The sequence below is a fragment of the Lygodium microphyllum genome, chromosome 9 (genome assembly GCF_053477565.2).
Source record: "Lygodium microphyllum isolate KBCC chromosome 9, Lygodium_microphyllum_v1.1.10, whole genome shotgun sequence".
NCBI lineage: Eukaryota > Viridiplantae > Streptophyta > Polypodiopsida > Schizaeales > Lygodiaceae > Lygodium > Lygodium microphyllum.
Genome location: NC_141143.1, coordinates 143,872,234 through 143,890,486, shown reverse-complemented (window position 1 = coordinate 143,890,486; position 18,253 = coordinate 143,872,234). Strand labels below are relative to the sequence as shown.

At 40.5% G+C, this 18,253-nt stretch overlaps 1 protein-coding gene and 2 pseudogenes across 1 annotated transcript in view; 2 read left to right on the top strand and 1 right to left on the bottom strand.

The window, feature by feature from the left end:
• LOC148031672 (uncharacterized) overlaps window positions 1–18,253 on the bottom strand; it is a 78,822-nt gene that overhangs the window by 20,892 nt on the left and 39,677 nt on the right. The window contains exons 2-4 of the mRNA XM_087685253.1: window positions 16,763–16,867; window positions 16,478–16,675; window positions 16,327–16,385 (exon numbers count right to left, since the gene is read on the bottom strand). Of these exons, the coding sequence (XP_087541379.1) occupies window positions 16,327–16,385; window positions 16,478–16,675; window positions 16,763–16,867 (362 nt within the window). The remainder of the gene's footprint in view (window positions 1–16,326; window positions 16,386–16,477; window positions 16,676–16,762; window positions 16,868–18,253) is intronic.
• LOC148031674 (uncharacterized) lies at window positions 1,514–5,384 on the top strand (annotated as a pseudogene).
• Window positions 5,503–6,093, top strand: LOC148031673 (uncharacterized; annotated as a pseudogene).

Sequence of the window (18,253 nt, the reverse complement as noted above, 5' to 3'; positions counted from 1 at the left end):
GAAGTCCACTTCTGGGTATGTGTTTACTTTCACAGGAGGAGCAATCTCTTGGATCTCCAGGCTACAAAAGTGTGTTGCATTGTCTACTACAAAGGCAAAGTATGTGGCTACCACTGAGACATACAAGGAGGCTTTATGGCTTTTACGTCTAGTGGAAGAGCTTGGCATCAGAGAGTTACATGTTCTCCATTGTGATAGTCAAAGTGCTATCATGCTAGCACGGAATCCTATCTTTCATGCAAAGACAAAAGACATATAGGTGAAGTACCACTTCATTAGAGATGTACTTGACAGCAAGAGCATTGAGCTTGTCAAAGTGCATACAAATGATAATCTTGCAGACCTTCTCACAAAGGGTCTTCCAGCAGAGCGGTTTGCTCATTGCCGACAGATGATGAGAGTTGGATAGACATATTTATTTCAGCTTTGTACATACCTAGACTTAGCTGATTCTTTTCTCCTCTTAAGGCACATTGCCTTTAGGTGGAAAGTTGTTGGGAATAAAGGGCCATCGTGCCTTTTATATGTGCACGGGTGTGAACACACCCTTAGCACATTGTACTTGCATATATATATATCTATCTAAAAACCTAAAAGTACACTCATCATTGTACCAAAAACGTGCTCACACTCTACACAGCTTACTCTCACTCTTTCTCTCTATCTCTCACTGCATATACGACAGTTTGCCTCAATCTTTGTGCCTAATCAATTCCTACATAACAATGGTGGGAAATATGTGCCCAAGGCCTTTCAGGCATTTTGTGACAGCAAAGGGATAAAGAGAAAGCTCATTGCCCCTCATAATCCACCCCAAAATGGAGTTGCAAAGCGTATGAATGTGACCATACAGGATAAGGTCTATGCAATGTTGTCTCATGCTGCATTGCCCCATGGTTTTTGGGCGGAGGCTATTATGACAGCCGTACACTTGATTAATCGGCCACCAAACAGGTATTTGCAAGGGGAGGGGGGATGGAGTTCCCCAAGAAGTGTGGTCGGGCAAGCCACCTTCGTATGCACACTTGAAAATATTTGGTTGCAAAGCATCTGTGCACATTCATAAAGAAAAACGGAACAAACTTCAGCCAAACTCCAATGAATGCATTTTTCTAGGATATGGTGACTAACGTAATCAGAGGGCGCGAAGATCGAGACACTCAATGCTTGCTAGTAACAGAGAGAGTGAGAATGAGCAAAGTAGTGGAGAGAGTGAACACGATGTTTTGGGTACAATGACAAGTATACCACTTTAGGTTTATAGATAGATATATATACATGAAAGTACAAGTGCTAAGGGTGTGTTCACACCTGAGCACATTTAAAAGGCAAGAGGGCCTTTATTCCCAACAACCTCCCACCTAAAGGCAATGTGCCATAAGAGGAGAAAAGATTACAACAGCCAAATATTGGCATAAATGGACAGGGAAACAGTTTTTAGGCTTTACCACAGGTTTTCCCACCAACTTCTGTACATCTTGGGTACTTTGAAGGTGGATCTGTATTTCAGAGTATGGCTGGTTATGCGCCTGGAAACCAAATTTATGTACCAAGAACAATGTTTGGGGGTACACAGGGTTTTATGCCAAACCCCATGTATGGTAATATAGGCATGAAGCCTGGATTTCAAGGTGTTCAGGGCAGTTTTGGCATGCCACAGGGCACTTTTGGTATGGCTGGTTATCAAAACCAGCAAGCAAGTATTGTGTCTACAAGCCCTGTAGTCAGTGGTCAGCCAACTCCTATGCCACCTGTTAGTGTTCCTATGTTACAGGCATATCCTACGGATCCTTTGATGGCTCATGAGAAGCCAAAGCCATACAAGGAAGGTGGTGCAGCCGTACAATTTGACATCTTTCGAGGATTTGAAGATAGGACTAAGGCTCTCTCTTTCTTACAGCAGTTTGATGCCGCATTTGCAGGGGGAAACTTTACAAAGCCTTCTAAGGTTCAAAAAGCTGCCACTTTTCTTAAGGACAATGCTAGTCAGTGGTGGAGTACACTGTTGATGCAAGGACAAGCTCCTACCACTTGGACTTACTTTAAGCAAGTATTTGCTTCTGCTTGGTTGACCAATGAATTTGAGATCGATGTTATGTCAACTTGGCACAATTTGGATGCATCTAAATGCAAGGATCTGGAAGACTATAACAAGAAGTTTTGGAAGGCTTTGCTTCCAGTCACTTCTTACAGGGTTGTGCCATTGACCGAGCAGATAGATAAATATTGCTGTGGGCTGCCCAAGGAACTTTGGAATTATTGTCCAAAGACAAAGGTCACCACTTTGACTCAGTTAATTGAGAATGCCACTACAGGAAATGCATTGTTGTTGGGATAGTCAAGTGGTTTTGGGGGCAGCATTAAACAAGACAAATCTGAAAATTTTTTAGCAAATAAGCCATTTGGTAAACAGGTTTATCAGAATTCTCAAAGCACAGGTAAACCTTGGCAGTTCAAGAAGAAATTACCAAGTCCTCTGGACAGCAGTCAAAGGACCAGAAGAAACCTTTTGTGCGCAAGTCTCTTGAAGAGAGAAAGGCTTTAATGGCTGAGAGGAAGTGCTTTATCTGTGAGCAGACTGGTCGTATTGCGTCTAATTGTCCGGACAAGAATAAGAGATCAGATGATGATGATAAAGAGGACAAGAAAGGAAAGAAGCCCAAACCTTCAACAGGTTTAGTGCCAAGTATGCTCGGAGACAAGCCACACTCGGATGCTAATGAGCTTTGCAGAGCTTGGGGTAAACTTAGGGATCAACATGTACTTATTTTCTTTGATCCTGGAGCTAAGGCAAACTTTATCTCACCAGAGTTGGCTTCTACTTTGGGCATCAGAGCAAATGAGATGGGCTACACAGCAGAGGCAGGGTTGGCATGTCCTGGCCACTCAAAGTCTGTGACACCCATTCTTGGGAAGCTGCGTCTTCATATACAGTCTTATGTTGATGCAGAAGAATTTTATATCATGCCACTTGAAGGCTGTGATGTCTTGTTGGGAATGCCATGGATGTTCAGAAAGCATGGTGTGATGAATGCCTTTAACAAGACATTGACTTTGGAACATAGGGGAAAGACTCATGTGCTTGATGTGAAGCTTAAAGGAGAGTCTGTACCTGTTGTATCGGCTTCTGCCATTACATCTGTAATAAAGAATCATCTTTCTGCATACTTGATTTTTGCACGTGATATCAAGGATAATGATGAGTCAAATTTTTCTATGTTAGAAAGAGACAGGTCTACTTTCTTGTCTCAGTTCAGTGATTGTTTTTCTGACTCATTACCATCACAGTTGCCACCAGAGACGTCTGAGGATCATGCAATAGATTTGATGCCAGGCAGTAGCCCACCAAATAGACCTCCATATAGGGTTAGTGCAGCCCAACAGAAAGAGATATTGAGCCAAGTGAATGAGCTGTTGGAAAAAGGGCTGATTCAGCCAAGTTCATCTCCCTTTTGCTCACCAGTGCTCCTAGTGCAAAAGAAGGATGGCTCTTGGCGCATGTGCATAGATTACCGAGCGTTGAACAAGAGTACCATCAAGAACAGGTTCCCCATTCCAAGAATTGACGACATCCTTTTGGAAGGAGCATCAATTTTCAGCAGGATAGATTTGAAGAGTGGATACCACCAGATCAGGATTAAGCAAGAGGATGTGCATAAGACTGCATTTAGGACCACGTTTGGTCTCTATGAGTTCTTGGTAATGCCATTTGGACTTACTAATGCTCCTACTACGTTTAATCAAATGATGGACAGGATTTTTCATCCATACAGACAGTTTGTTGGTACATTCTTTGATGACATGATTGTCTTTTCAAAGAATGAACAGGAGCATAGAGAACACTTGAAAGCAGTTTTTAATGAGCTTTGCAGTAATAGGTTGCTTATCAATGGCAAGAAGAGTGAGTTTTTCTTGGAAGAAATCCAGTTCCTAGGGCACATAATGTCAAAGGATGGTGTCCGAATGGATCCTGCTAAGGTTGAAGCAATTAGAACATGGCCAGATTTGAAGACTGTCCATGATGTTAGAAGCTTCTTGGGTTTGTGTTCTTATTACAGGAGGTTCATTCGCAATTTTGCAGAGATAGCTTCACCTTTATATGCTTTACAAAAGAAAGGAGTCTCTTTCCAGTGGACACAAAGAGATTTCAACTCTTAATCTTCTTAAAGAAAAGATGACTTCTAGTCCAGTGATCATTCTGCCAGATCTTAGGAAGTCATTTGTTGTCCAATGTGATGCCTGTGGCAATAGCATTGGTGCAGTGTTAATGCAAGATGGCCAGGTAGTGGCTTATGAAAGCAGAATCTTGCGAGGGCCAGAGAAGACTATGCAGGTCTATGAGAAAGAATTGTTGGCTGTGTGATTCATGCGCTTTCTTGTTGGAAACACTACCTACTTGGGGCAGATTTTGTTGTCCAAACAGATCATCAGACATTGCGTTATTTCTTAACTCAGACTAAGCTGTCAGAAAAGCATATGCGTTGGGCAAACTTTTTGTCAATGTTCCATTTTTAGATTGTGCATGTGGAAGGCAAAAAGAATGTTGTAGCTGATGCTTTGTCAAGGAAGCCACAAATTTCAGCTGTGTCAATTCCTTATCATCATGAGCTTGATGATATGAAGGAACAGTATGCTGATGATGAAGATTTTGCAAGAATCTTTGATCAGCTTGTCAATGGATAACATCATGAGCATTATCTTCTCAAGGATGGTTTCATGTTGATGCATGGTAGACTATGTGTGACTATGCCATTGAGACGGAAAGTTATGACAGAGAGTCATTCTCCACCGTATGCAGGGCATCGTGGTATTGATGCAACAATCAAAGCAGTAGAGACATTCTTTTATTGCCCTACTTTGAGAAGAGATGTGGATGCTTTTGTGCGGCAGTGTTTGATTTGCCAGAAGGTCAAGTTTGACAAGCAAAAAGCACCAGGGCTTTTACAGCCATTGCCTATTCCAGATAAACCATGGGAAAGCATAGCTATGGATTTTATATTTGATCTTCCAAGGACACAGACAAGAAATGATGGGATATGGACTATTATTTGCAAGTTTAGCAAACATGCTCATTTCATTCCTGTCAGGAAGAAGATAAAACCAAATCAGATGGCACGTTTGTTTATGTGCAATGTCTTCAAGTATCATGGTATGCCACAGTCTATTGTCAGTGACCGTGATCCACGGATGACAAGTCTATTCTGGAGAGGCATATTTGAGAACATGGGCACAACGCTTAAGTTCTCATCGTCATTTCATCCACAGACTAATGGACAGTCAGAAGAGGCAAATTCTACTGTCTTGGATCTGCTTAAGTGCTATGTGTCAGAACACAAGTCAAAGTGGAAGTAATATCTGCCTTTGGTCGAGTATGCATACAATAATATTGTGCGTACGTCAACAGGCAAAGCCCCTTTTGAAATTATTGAAGGTGGTAAAAAGGTTCCTCCCAATTTGCATACAAAGGATAAGATCTTTCAAGCAAATCAGTATGTGCAAAGTATGGGTGAAACGTATCAGAAAGTTAAGCATGCCCTTGAAAGGACTCAAGCAAAGCAAAAGAAAGTTGTTGATCATCACCATCGTGAATTGATATTTTCACCTTGGTGATTGGGTACTGTTGCAGTTTGAAAAGGCACGCTTAAAGAAGCGGAAAGGCAAGGAAAGTCTTTTCACTAAGCTTAGTATGCGATACTATGGGCCTTTTCAAGTAACAGAGAAGATTAGTGATGTCAGCTATAGGCTGAAACTACCTGACAATTGGAAGATTCATAATGCTTTCCATGTAAGTATTCTTAGACCCTATGTGGGTGATGTGCCTGAAGATATGCTAGATGAGGAACAGCCCGAGGTTGAGGAACTTGATGAAATTCTTGTTCCAGAACAGGTATTGGCACACAAGGAAAGGAAAGTGAAAGGCAAAGTTGCTAGAAGGTATTTGGTTAAGTTCAAGAACTATCCAGCTATAGATGCTAAGTGGATGGATGAAGGTGAACTTGCAGAGTCACCTAATGTGTTGGAACTTTACCTTGAAGCATTTCGCTTGCAACCTACCTTGACCCCTTGTATCTCTAAGCTGAAATAGATTGTCAAAGTGACAATTGCTTGAGAAAGAAATTATGTACAGAAATAGATTTTGTACAGGTTAACACTTATTATGTCCATATGGTTTTCTCAGTGCTAAAGAAGTAAGTATTGCTTGCAAGAATACAGTTTTTACTTCTATTGAATTGAATACATGTTGTAACAATGGTTACTCGATCGGGCATGTATTTTGTGAATTGACTCAGTGGGGATATCATTTTGATGAACCGGTCACTACATCTCTAGTCAGGGTGATGTGGAGTCATCAAATGAGAATCTGCCACTATGGGGATATCATTGTGATGTACCAACCACTATATCTGAAAACAGTGATGTGGAGTCACATGATGATAGTCTGCCATGTTTCACAATTAGAACGTACATGTGTTAACAGTGTGTTCAGTTCACAATGTTGACTGATAGCATGTATGTGTTGTACATGTGCTGCCAATTGTAAGTTCACTGGGTTAGCTGGAAGCATGTATGACATTCATGCAAACGAGAACATTTGCGATTTCGAGAGGGAGGTATGTCGTTTTTCTTTTTGGAAGGATCCCTCTTGAAATCTAAACCCCTGAGTTGCATGGCCAGTTTGTGAAACCGACAGAAATGTCTAGTGAGTCAAGACTGGACAGTTAAGGTCTAGTATAAGTCTGGAAGAGACTGATGGCACTGTAGATTGACAAGCCTGGAAGAGACTTGTGAAAGTGTATATGGACAAGTGTGTTGAAGAACTAGCCTCGAAGAGACTAGTTCAAAGTGAAGATGGACAAATCTGCAAGAGATTAGTCCATGTGGGGTCATCAGTGGAAATTCACTTTCAGTTGAGCTACATTGCAAATTTGGATGTAGCCATAGTCTGCAAAGATGGTTAGAAGACTAGTGGGATGCAATGGAAGCAACTCCTAAAATTTAGGGAGTTACTTGGACCCCAGAATCTATTCGCGTCATTATCTTCGTTTTTGTACGAGGATTAATCTTCTGGTCTGTGCCGAGGTCAAATTTTAAACCGAGGATGGAGAATTTTAGACCGAAAGGTTTAAACAGGAAAATTGTTACATGTATGCCATGTGTCACAATTTGGGCATAAATTCCCAAAAGAGAGAGAGAGGGCAGCACAAAAACGAGTTTCAATACATGGGAGGCTCATATTTGTGAAAGGGAGAGATGGAATGCTGCAGATGGAGAGCTCTTGAGAGCTGGTCTACCTTGTCTATGATGCACAGAGGGCTGAGCTTGCTTCCTACTCTCTCTCTCTCTCTCCCTGACAATATGGTTACGCTGCAGAATCAAGGGCCTTTCTTCTGATTCAGGTACAGCTGTGTGGAATATGCTGTTTTTGCAGGAGGCAAGAGCCTCTTTTCTCCAGGAACAGGAGCAGTTTTTTGCTGCCCACAAGCAGGAACAGGTGAGGGTGGTAACCTCACCAAGCAAGTGTCTGAAACAGCATTAAATCAGTTCTGATTCTGGACTGTTCAGAGGTTATTTCAGAGCCCAATTGATGTCAGAATCAAGGGGCACTTGGGCCAGATGATGCAGGACAGTGCAGAGAACAATATGTGCTGAGAACAGGTGTCAGAACAGGTCTGAACCAGTAATTACAGTGGGCTGAACAGTACAGGGAACAGTATGAGTTGTAAACAGGTTTTAGAACAGGTCTGAACCAGTAAATACAGCAGGTTGAAATGATCAATTCTGCACTCCAACCAGAAGATTCAGACTTGGGCAGAGTTTCCCCTCCTGGTCAACTTGATTTGGGTCAGTAATTGTACTGTTATGCTGTCAAGTTTCACCCAGAATAGGTGAAAGACAGCCCATTGTACTTTCTCTTTTTAAAAATAAAGAAATACCGCAAGGGACGCCTAACTTAGGGGCCACCAGGGTGTATGTGTTGCAACAAGAGCATTCTAGCTTCCTGTATGTCTTCTTGATTCTGTGTCTATAAGTTCAGGTAAAGTGGGGACTGTTAAATTGGGTGAAAGCATTTATATATTTTGGTTGTACACTACCGCCCTTCCCAGTGAACAAGCCGGTTTCACGTACATGCTGAAGTGTAAAGACTAAACCATGCAGAAACTGCAACTGCACTCTACCAATACCTACAATGTCACATGCATAGTTGTCCCCAAGATGGACAACACCATGTTGACCCCCTGTATAGGCAAAGAACTACTCCGATGAGGGGTGACATGAAAGGAAGCACCTAAATCGAGAATCCAAGTATTCATGTCATCATCTGTATTTGCAAGTAAAGCATGTGCACCAAAGTGTGAAGAGACAAAGAGCATGTCATTTCCACTGTCACTGTCATGATTGACTACATTCACCTCATCAATTTTGACACTGCTCTTCATAAGCTAACTCTCTTTCTTCTCTTCCTTGCTATCATCTATCTTCTTGCCCTTTCCTTTCTCTTTCTTCCATTTATAGCAGTCACATTTAAAGTGACCCTTCTTGCCACAATGATGCCATTCAACATCTTTGCCACGTGATTTATTGCGTCCCTTGCTATCAGATTTGCCTTTCTGCTTTGATCTGCCCCTAGTATGCAAAGCACTGGAAGACTTACTAGATGCATTATTCTACCGATTCATTTCTTCCATGAGTAGAACACTCTCTACATTAGCAGACAAAAGGATCGCATTAAAATTTCTCATAGCAGTCCTGAATGTATCCCAACTCTCTGGCAGAGTGCTAAGCAAGACTGTAGCCTTAAATTCTTCATCAATCATAAACTTCAAGGTAACCAACTGGCTGAAAATGGAGTTAAACTCACTCAAGTGAGTAGACATTGTTGTACCCTCTTCCATACGCAAATCCATAAGCTTTTTCAGCCAACACACTTTGCTTGTGGCACTCTTCTGTGCATACAGTTCTTCCAATCGAGTCCAAATAGCATATACAGAATCCAAACCTTCAATGCTAAACAACAAGGCATCAGAAATCGATAGCTCGATGGTTGAGCGTGCAATCTCATTTAACTCATCCTAATCTTCATGTTCCATATATGCGGGCTTTGCCCCTTTGGTCTTAATTGACTTTGCCTGCTTCTTTTGCAATAGGATATTATAGCACTGTTTTTCCCAGACTGCAAAGTTATGTGCTCCTTCAAGCTTCTTAATGTGCATGAGATTACTGCTCACTGCTGCCAGCCATGATTTTCAGCTGAAATGTGACAAAAATTCAGCAAATGCAGGCCCAAACTGTCACACAAGTGACCAAGCTACAAAAAGTGCCAACCAGCAATAAATGACCACGTAGAAGCAGAGACTTCAGATCTGTAAGTAAATTTTCAGAAGCACCAAACCATGTGCTACAGCATTCCCAATTGATTACAGCTGTTCCAAGGGCAAATGCATCACATTACATGAGAAATGCCAAATTTTAGCTGCAATTTCTGTTGTACATGTACCCAGCATAAAATTTGACATGCATGGTCAAAAGCCCCAAAATTTCTGTGCTCGCAGCATCAAGCATACATCTGCATTGTCTTTGACATGCATAGAACAGGCCAATTTTGCCAAAATAGAGCGATTTCAGCAAAACCCCCAAAAATCATTGACCGATCTATCCCAATTGCATTATTACATGTTCCTGAAAACATAAAACTGGCAAAATTAGCAAAATTTCACAAGATTTTGCAAAAGCCCCAAATTTCTCACGTCCAAATGTGCACCAATGTCAGCCAATCTGACTTAGCTGAGAAGAATTTCACCAGTACAATAAAAGCCCCAAATTTTATGGGTCCAATGTTGAGAAATTTCACTCAAATGAGCAAAATTTCAACAATTTTGGTGAAATCCCCAATTGAAATGCCCACAATGTATGCAATTTCTGGCGCAAATGCCTCAATTTTGCATGAACGGTACTCAGTTTAAAGAAGCCCCAAATTTTTGGGCCAATATTACACATATCTGACCTTTTGTGCTTAAGCACGCAAACGCTGGTAATGAAAGAGGAATTTCAAAAAAAAAAAAACTTAAGAGAAAAAAAAGTTGGATGGTACGTCTGTTGACCCGTCAGGGCTGACACCGCTCGTTCGCGCACAAGGGTCCCATCAGCTGCCGCGCTGGAGTCACCGTGCAATCGCGTGGTTATCACGTGGGTGCGCCCCCTTGGTCCCGTGACTGGTCGTCCAACTCGTCACCTAATCGCCAGGCCGTTGCTTGTTGGCCCAGCCTCGTCAATAGCTCGTAAGGCAATTGCCTACTCACCCAGCCCGTCACACGCTTGTTAACTACTCGTCAAGCAATTCCCTACTCGCCCAGTCATTCAACTGCCTGCTGACTTACTCCTGCCTATGCTTCTCCAACAGAAGCGTGCACTCTTCTGGCTCACTTGTCAAGTGTTGCAACCTGACACTCCTAGGAAATGTGAACGTTGTAACCAATGCTCTGATACCAGTTTGTTGGGATTAGAGGACGTGAAGATCGAGACACTCAGTGCTTCCTAGCAGCAGAGAGAGTGAGAGCAAGCAGAGTAGTAGAGAGAGTGAACACAATTTCTTGGGTACAATGATGAGTGTACCACTGACGAAGGCCACTCATATCATTCTTGTGAATACTACCTTCAAAGCATCCGACATTGCAATGTTGTTCGTCAAGGACATTTTGAGGCTATATGGATTTCCAGAAAGGATCGTCAGTGAGATAGAGACTCATTTATCACCTCTAAATTTTGGACCTATCCCTTTCAAGCCATCGGCACGCACCCAAGCACATTTAAAAGGCACAAGGCCTTTTATTCCCAACAGTGACGAGGGTGAAATGGGATATAGATCCCGAGAAAAGAAAAGTAGTACGCAGCAATGATGTTATCTTCCAGGAAGATCACATGCATAAACAGCCCGAAAGGACTGAGGAGGTCCGTTGGGTTGTATTCCGGAAAGAGATACCTTTTGGACAGCAAAATGTGCCTGTTGTACAGTAGCAAGGCTGTAAATGGACCTATAAATGTACAAAATAATATTGGAAATGATCAACCAGCTATTGCCCATAATAATAAGCCACTGGATGTGCAATAACAGCCAAGACAACAAGCTATTAATGATGATTTGCATGCTAAAATGCCAAGACAGCAAGCTGAAAATGCTCAACAGCCAGCAAACAATGATCATTGGGTTAGAAGATCGTCTAGGGCTACTAGACAACCTAATAGATTTGTTCCTAGTGCAAACAATGTGGCTGATTCTATCATGTTGACAAACTGTGGTGAGCCGTCTTGCTTTAAGGAAGCAATAGACAGATAGGACAACAAGAAATGGTATAAAGCCATGTTGTTAGAGATGGAATCTCTTGAGAAAAATCGCACTTGGGACTTGGTGCAAATGCCTAAAGGGCAAAGAACCCCTTCCATGCAAATAGGTTTACAAGATGAAGGTCACTTCTGGTTCCTCACCAAAGTATAAAGCAAGATTGGTTACAAAAGGGTACAAGCAAGAGCATGGAATTAACTTTGATGAGATTTTCTCTCCTGTAGTCAAGATGACTACATTGAGAACCATTTTGAACTCGGTAGCAGTTGACGATATGGAGCTCGTACAAATGGATGTAAAGACTGTGTTTTTACATGGTGATCTGCATGAAGAAATATATATGCAGCAGTCCGAAGGGTTTGTCGAACAAGGGAACGAAAAAATGGTATGTAAACTCAAAAGAAGTTTGTATGGGTTAAAACAAGCACCAAGAAAATGGTATCATAAGTTTGATACATTTATGCAGTCTCAAGCTTTTCATAGAAGTCGAGTGGATCACTCCTTGTACACCAAGAAGGCTGCACATGGCAGCCTGATTATCTTGGTTTTGTATGTTGATGACATGTTGATTGTTGATAGGGATACTCATGCCTTGGACTCACTGAAGCAAAGTCTTCATGGCAGCTTTAACATGAAGGATCTTGGTGGTACAAATCACATTCTTAGCATGTGAATACTAATAGATAGGTCAAAAGCATTACTCTATCTATCTCAGCAGGAGTATATCTCCAAGGTTTTGCAGTGTTTCAATACAGAGGGGGAAAAAACAATTGGGGTTTCATTGCCTCTATATGTGAAACTCAGTGCAGAGAACAATCCTACATCTGATGATGAGAAGGCTCAAATGGCCAAGATACCATATGCTTCAGCTGTTGGCAATTTGATGTATGCTATGGTTGCTACACATCCTGACATTGCCTTTGCAATGGGAGTGGTTAGCAGATACATGGCAAACCTTTGTATAAAGCATTGAAAAGCAGTGAAAGGTATTATGAGATACCTCAAAGATACAAAGAAGTTGTGCATCTCCTTTGGAAAGCAGAACGCATTTATCGTTGGCTTTATGGATACAGACTATACTCGTCATGTGGACTGCAGAAAGACCACTTCTAGATATATGTTTACCTTCACAGGAGGAGCAGTCTCTTGGATCTCCGGGCTACAAAAGTGTGTTGCATTGTCTACTACAGAGGCAGAGTATGTGGCCACCACTGAGGCATGCAAGGAGGCTTTATGGCTTTCACGGCTGGTGGGAGAGCTTGGCATTACAGAGTTACATATTCTCCATTGTGATAGTCAGAGTGCTATCATGCTAGCACGGAATCCCGTCTTTCATGCAAAGACGAAGCACATACAAGTAAAATATCACTTCATTAGAGATGTACTTGACAGCAAGAGCATTGAGCTTGCCAAAGTGCATACAGATGATAATCCTACAGATTTTCTCACGAAGGGTCTTCCAGCAAAGCGGTTTGCTCATTCCTGACAGATGATGGGAGTTGGATAGATATATGTATTTCAACTTTGTACAACTGATTCTTTTCTCCCCTTAAGGCACATTGCCTTTAGGTAGGAGGTTGTTAGGAATAAAGGGCCATCATGCCTTTTATATGTGCACGGGTGTGAACACACCCTTAGCACATTTGTACTTTCATATATACATACATACATATATATATATGTATGTATGTACATATACATATATATATAATATATATATATATTTACATACATATATATATATAATATATATATATATATATATATATATATATATATATATATACATACATATATATATATATATATATGTGTATATATACATACATACATATATATATATGTATATATATATATATATAATATATATATATATACATACATATATATGTATGTATAATACATACATGCATACATACATACATACATACATACATACATACATACATACATATGTATGTATGTATGTATGTATGTATGTATGTATGTATGTATACATACATATGCATATATGTATATATATATATATATATATATGTATATATATATATATGTATGTATATATATATATATATGTATGTATATATATATATATATATGTATGTATATATATATATATATATGTATGTATATATATATATATATATGTATGTATATATATATATATATATGTATGTATATATATATATATATGTATGTATATATATATATATATGTATGTATATATATATATATGTATGTATATATATATATATGTATATATATGTATATATATATATATATATATATGTATATATATGTATATATATATATATATATATATATATATATATAATGTATGTATGTATGTATACATACATATGCATATATGTATATATATACATATATATATATATATATATGTATATATATACATATATGCATATGTATGTATACATACACACACACACACACACACACACACACACATATATATATATATATATATACACATATGTATATATATACATATATGCATATGTATGTATGTATACATACATACATACATACATACATACATACATACATATGTATATGTATATATATATATATATATATATATATATATATATATATCTAAAAACCTAAAGAGTGGGCAAGCAGTGCGTGTCTCGATCCTTGCGCCACCGGGCATAATATAGATGACCCCTGACAAGATCACTGAAGTGAATCCTAGGCTGATTAGATATGAAGATGGACCTATTTGATTTCTCAATACACAAAGACATGTCCGATTAGTGTACTGATTATATTGATAAAATGTGTTTATGTGTATACATGTATTTTCTTTGTCTCAAAAATAATTATACTACTAAGACTGACTAGGATGAATTTGTATTCGTGAGCTGCCTCTCGACAAGGTTATTGCAAAGGCCCACTAGTCACAGTTGAGCACATCAACACGTGTTTGGATTGTGAACAGTGAAGCTACATATTACATGATGCCTATAGAGGACATCTTTCATACTCCAGCCCTTGCAGCCGAGTGGGTTCACGTAGAAAATATCAGTTAAGATCCAGGCTCAAGGTTACGTCAGTTTTGCCACTTACAAGGATCCGAATCTGGCTTCATTGGACGATGTATACTATGTCTCTCAACTTGGAGTAAACTTGTTATCTATTCAGTAGCTTTGCCGGTTGGGGCGAGTAGTTTTCTTATCACCGGCCATAGTTGAGGTGCTTGACTCTCATACTGGTTTAGTGATTGCTCGCGGTGAGGCACAGTCTAATGGTCTATACAACATGACCCATTTTCTTATCTAGCCGATAGTTGAGGGCTCTGTGTTCCATAGCTTCCAAGCATTAGCTATATCTTGGGAGCCTACGAACAATGAGCATCTTTGGTATTTACACCTAGGACATCTTGGCTATGACTCTCTTTATGAGTTGTCTCGCCGTGAGATGGTTGAGGGCCTTCCTTGCCTGAAGCTAGCTCGAGATATCTATAAAGCATGTCAGCTCTGGAAGTAGTACCATACTCCATTTCCTCAGCAATCTATACATAGAGCTGAGGCGCCTCTTAGATTAATTTACGTTGATCTTTGTGGGCTTACATCCACTGTTGCCTTGAATGGTAGACTGTACTTTTTTATAGTGGATGATCATTTGAGATTTATTTGTCCGGGCAGCACAAGTGATGGCATGGCTAATGGGTTGGACAGGGAGCTTACATCATTGATAGGAGAAACAGGCGGCTGCCTATGCTGGCTGATAGGGTGAACAAGTAGTGGAAGGCACTGGCTGGTGCATGATGGAGTCAGCTGACAGCATGGCATAAATATTGAACAAAAGCAAGTCCAGTGAACAATGAGGATACACTAGCTAACAATGATCAGCTCCAACTATTAGATGACCAGGGCTGCTACTGGACTGCTGCTCGAGACTCAACATGCAGTACCCTCCTTTGCACAGCCATTCTAGGCATTGGAGATTGGTGGTAATGGTGGCACACTAAATTCGACCCCTGGCAGGATCAGTGAAGTGAATGCTGGATCTTGCGACCCAGCCAAAAACTCCTCCTTGCAATAATGTGAGAGAGAGAATGTGCACACACATAGGAGGTGTGAGGTTTTGGAATTGCATTAGCTTCTTTAAAACAGCCCCAGAACATGCTTAATTGATGAATACTACCAAACTTTATTAAAAGAAACACAATCCTAGATAGTGTTTGTGTCCCATATGCAACCACGCAGAGGATATCGCAGCCAGCGCTGTCCACCATCATCATCCATCAACTGGCGTCTGCTGCGCAGCCTTCCACCTCACCTTGCTGCTCATTTAAGCAGCTGCAGCCTACCCACTAGAGCTTGCGTTTACTGCTGATCTTCACTGAAAACCTTGCATTTAGTGCTGTTCAGTTGTCACCCACCTTAAGCAACCACATCTAAGCCTGCATTTTGATCTTTTTGCTGCCGCCCAACCTGGATGCTGCATTCTGTTGCTGTGTTTTGCATTTTCGAAACTCCCCAGGCTGCCACATCATCACCATTTGCATTTAAAGTTTCTACTTGTCTAACACTGATTGAGCTCCACTCTGCTGCGTTTGCTGCTGCCAAACACCTTCAGAGGCTGCCTGAAAGTAGGCTGTGTAGAGAGAATAAGGTTAGAAACTAGTAGAAGGGAAGGCTAATACGAAGCAAATATATGCAAAGAATTGAAAGTAGGCAAAAGGCTCATCTAACGATCTTTGTTTAAAGCACTATAACCCTATGATCCTGAAAGTATGAAACACTCTTTATGTTAGTAACCAAATTTATGACATGGGCCTTGATCAAAATAGAGCAACGGCTGAACACTTTGTGGAGAACAAATTAATCAAGAAGGTGCTCTTATTCAATCACATTTTCTAATAGTATGCAGAAGACTTGCGAATGAAACACTGTTTTGTCCTTCCGAGAATGGGAAGGTAGTCAAAGAATCTAAATTGCAACATAAACACATTCTCTTACCGCAGCTTGGCTGCAATCAGTTTCAAAGCCTTTTGTACTTTTGGGACTTCACCAAGAACCTGCCAAAATCGTTGTGTAAAAATTAAGGACCTGCAGCTAATACAGTACTAATGGATGCCTTTCATTGAGTCCAAACAGTTGATTAGCATACCACCACAAGTCTGTCAGTCATAGATACAGCTGCACAGTTGCGAAAACTTTCTTTTGTCATAATACGAATATTGGCTCCAGAAGTCTCCCGAATTTCTTTTATGATGGAACCAGCTTTTCCAATAACACTGCCTGCCTGAAAATCTGTCACTAATAGGCAAGTTTCGACTTCAGCACCATCCTCCCTTTCAATGTTTGACTGGATCCATCCAACATAAAGCAGTTGAGTATGATCTCACATTTATAGCACCAAGCAATTTGTGACAATGTAAGAGGAACAGCAAACCTCAAGAATTAGAGTTGCAACACGAATGAGTGCCTTTTCTGCAATACACTGACGTTGATCCGCTTCATCTTTACATGATATCAACACTACCCGTTCCTTTTCTTTCTGAGAAATCAGGTTTAAAACTTGACATTAGTACAAGCAGACTCTTAAGAACCGGCATATAATTGTGCTAGTAAATATAGACCAAACACAAAAGTAACAAAGCTATGCTGCAGCTTACTTCAATGTACTAGAAAGGTAGCCATACATAGCACAAGCAAACATGAATGAAGTTGCAGCTCCCTACATCTCTGCTTCTCCTTCCCTCCATACTGACAAGCAGAGATATCAAGACCCTCTCCTCTGCCATGCCCCCCCTTCTTTGCCTCCACCTAGCACAATCTTACTCTGCCCTCTCTCTTTTCCTTCTTGAACATAAGATTAGATTAGATTTTCTGAATCAACCAACCAAGTACTTCACTTTAAGTTGTAATGTAAGATAGAGAGACAATAAGTGGACTTAGGGAGACTAATTTCTTTGAATTCATGATCTAAGGTGGCAGGAACAGGAATAGCGTACAACGATGGTGTGGATTGGTGGTATAAGTTGCCAACCATTGTGACATGAGCATTGCCGATTATGCTGCTGGTTCCAGACTCAAGAATGAGCCTCTTTAGCTCTATTTACATTTTATTCTTCATGAGTATGACTTGGGTTGTGCCTCATCTGCAAATTGGATCCCAGGTGGACATATGCTGCCCAAAGTAAATAGTTGGATCAGCTTCTGGAAACCAGCATATTTTGGGAAAGCTTTCAAACAGCTTTATAACTTGGAAAGCATTGAATAAGAGTTAGTGGGCAATTAGAAGGCTGTATGCACTGGTCTTTGTCGTTCAAACTCTATCCATGTACCCCCCCCCCAAAAAAAGAAAAAAGCTGTTTAATGGTGTATCTGTGTTGCAACTTTGAGTGATTCTAGCAAATTGTTGTTGTACATTGTCTCTACATATGAACCCCAAACCTAATGTATCAGACTTCACAGCACAACATCAACAGTGAAGTAAAGTGTAACGTACCCGCCTTGATTACGTGACGGATAACGTTTTAGTAGTCCCCCAGAGTTCTACCTTCTAGCCGTCGCCATCCGTACTCTAACCAGAATAATCAGATTTTGTCCAACTAGTTAACCCTAGGTCTACCCCGCAGGGGAAGCGTCCTACCGGTACCCACGGAGGACCAACAAGAAGGTTCCTAATTGACCTAACAGCCGCATATCAACAACTAGCTCACATCCGAAGGTGTCCTTCAAGCTTCTTATCCGGAAGGAGCGACTGCCATTACCCTTGGTTCATAGAGTACAACACTTTTTTCCAATAGCAAACTAAGGATTTATGAAATCCTTCACAATGCTCTGGCACAGCCGTTGTACCTTTCCCTTGAGACAATTTATAGTTCAGGTTCTGAAACCAAACCCTAGGTAAGTCAATGAATCAACCCTTCCTAGAGTT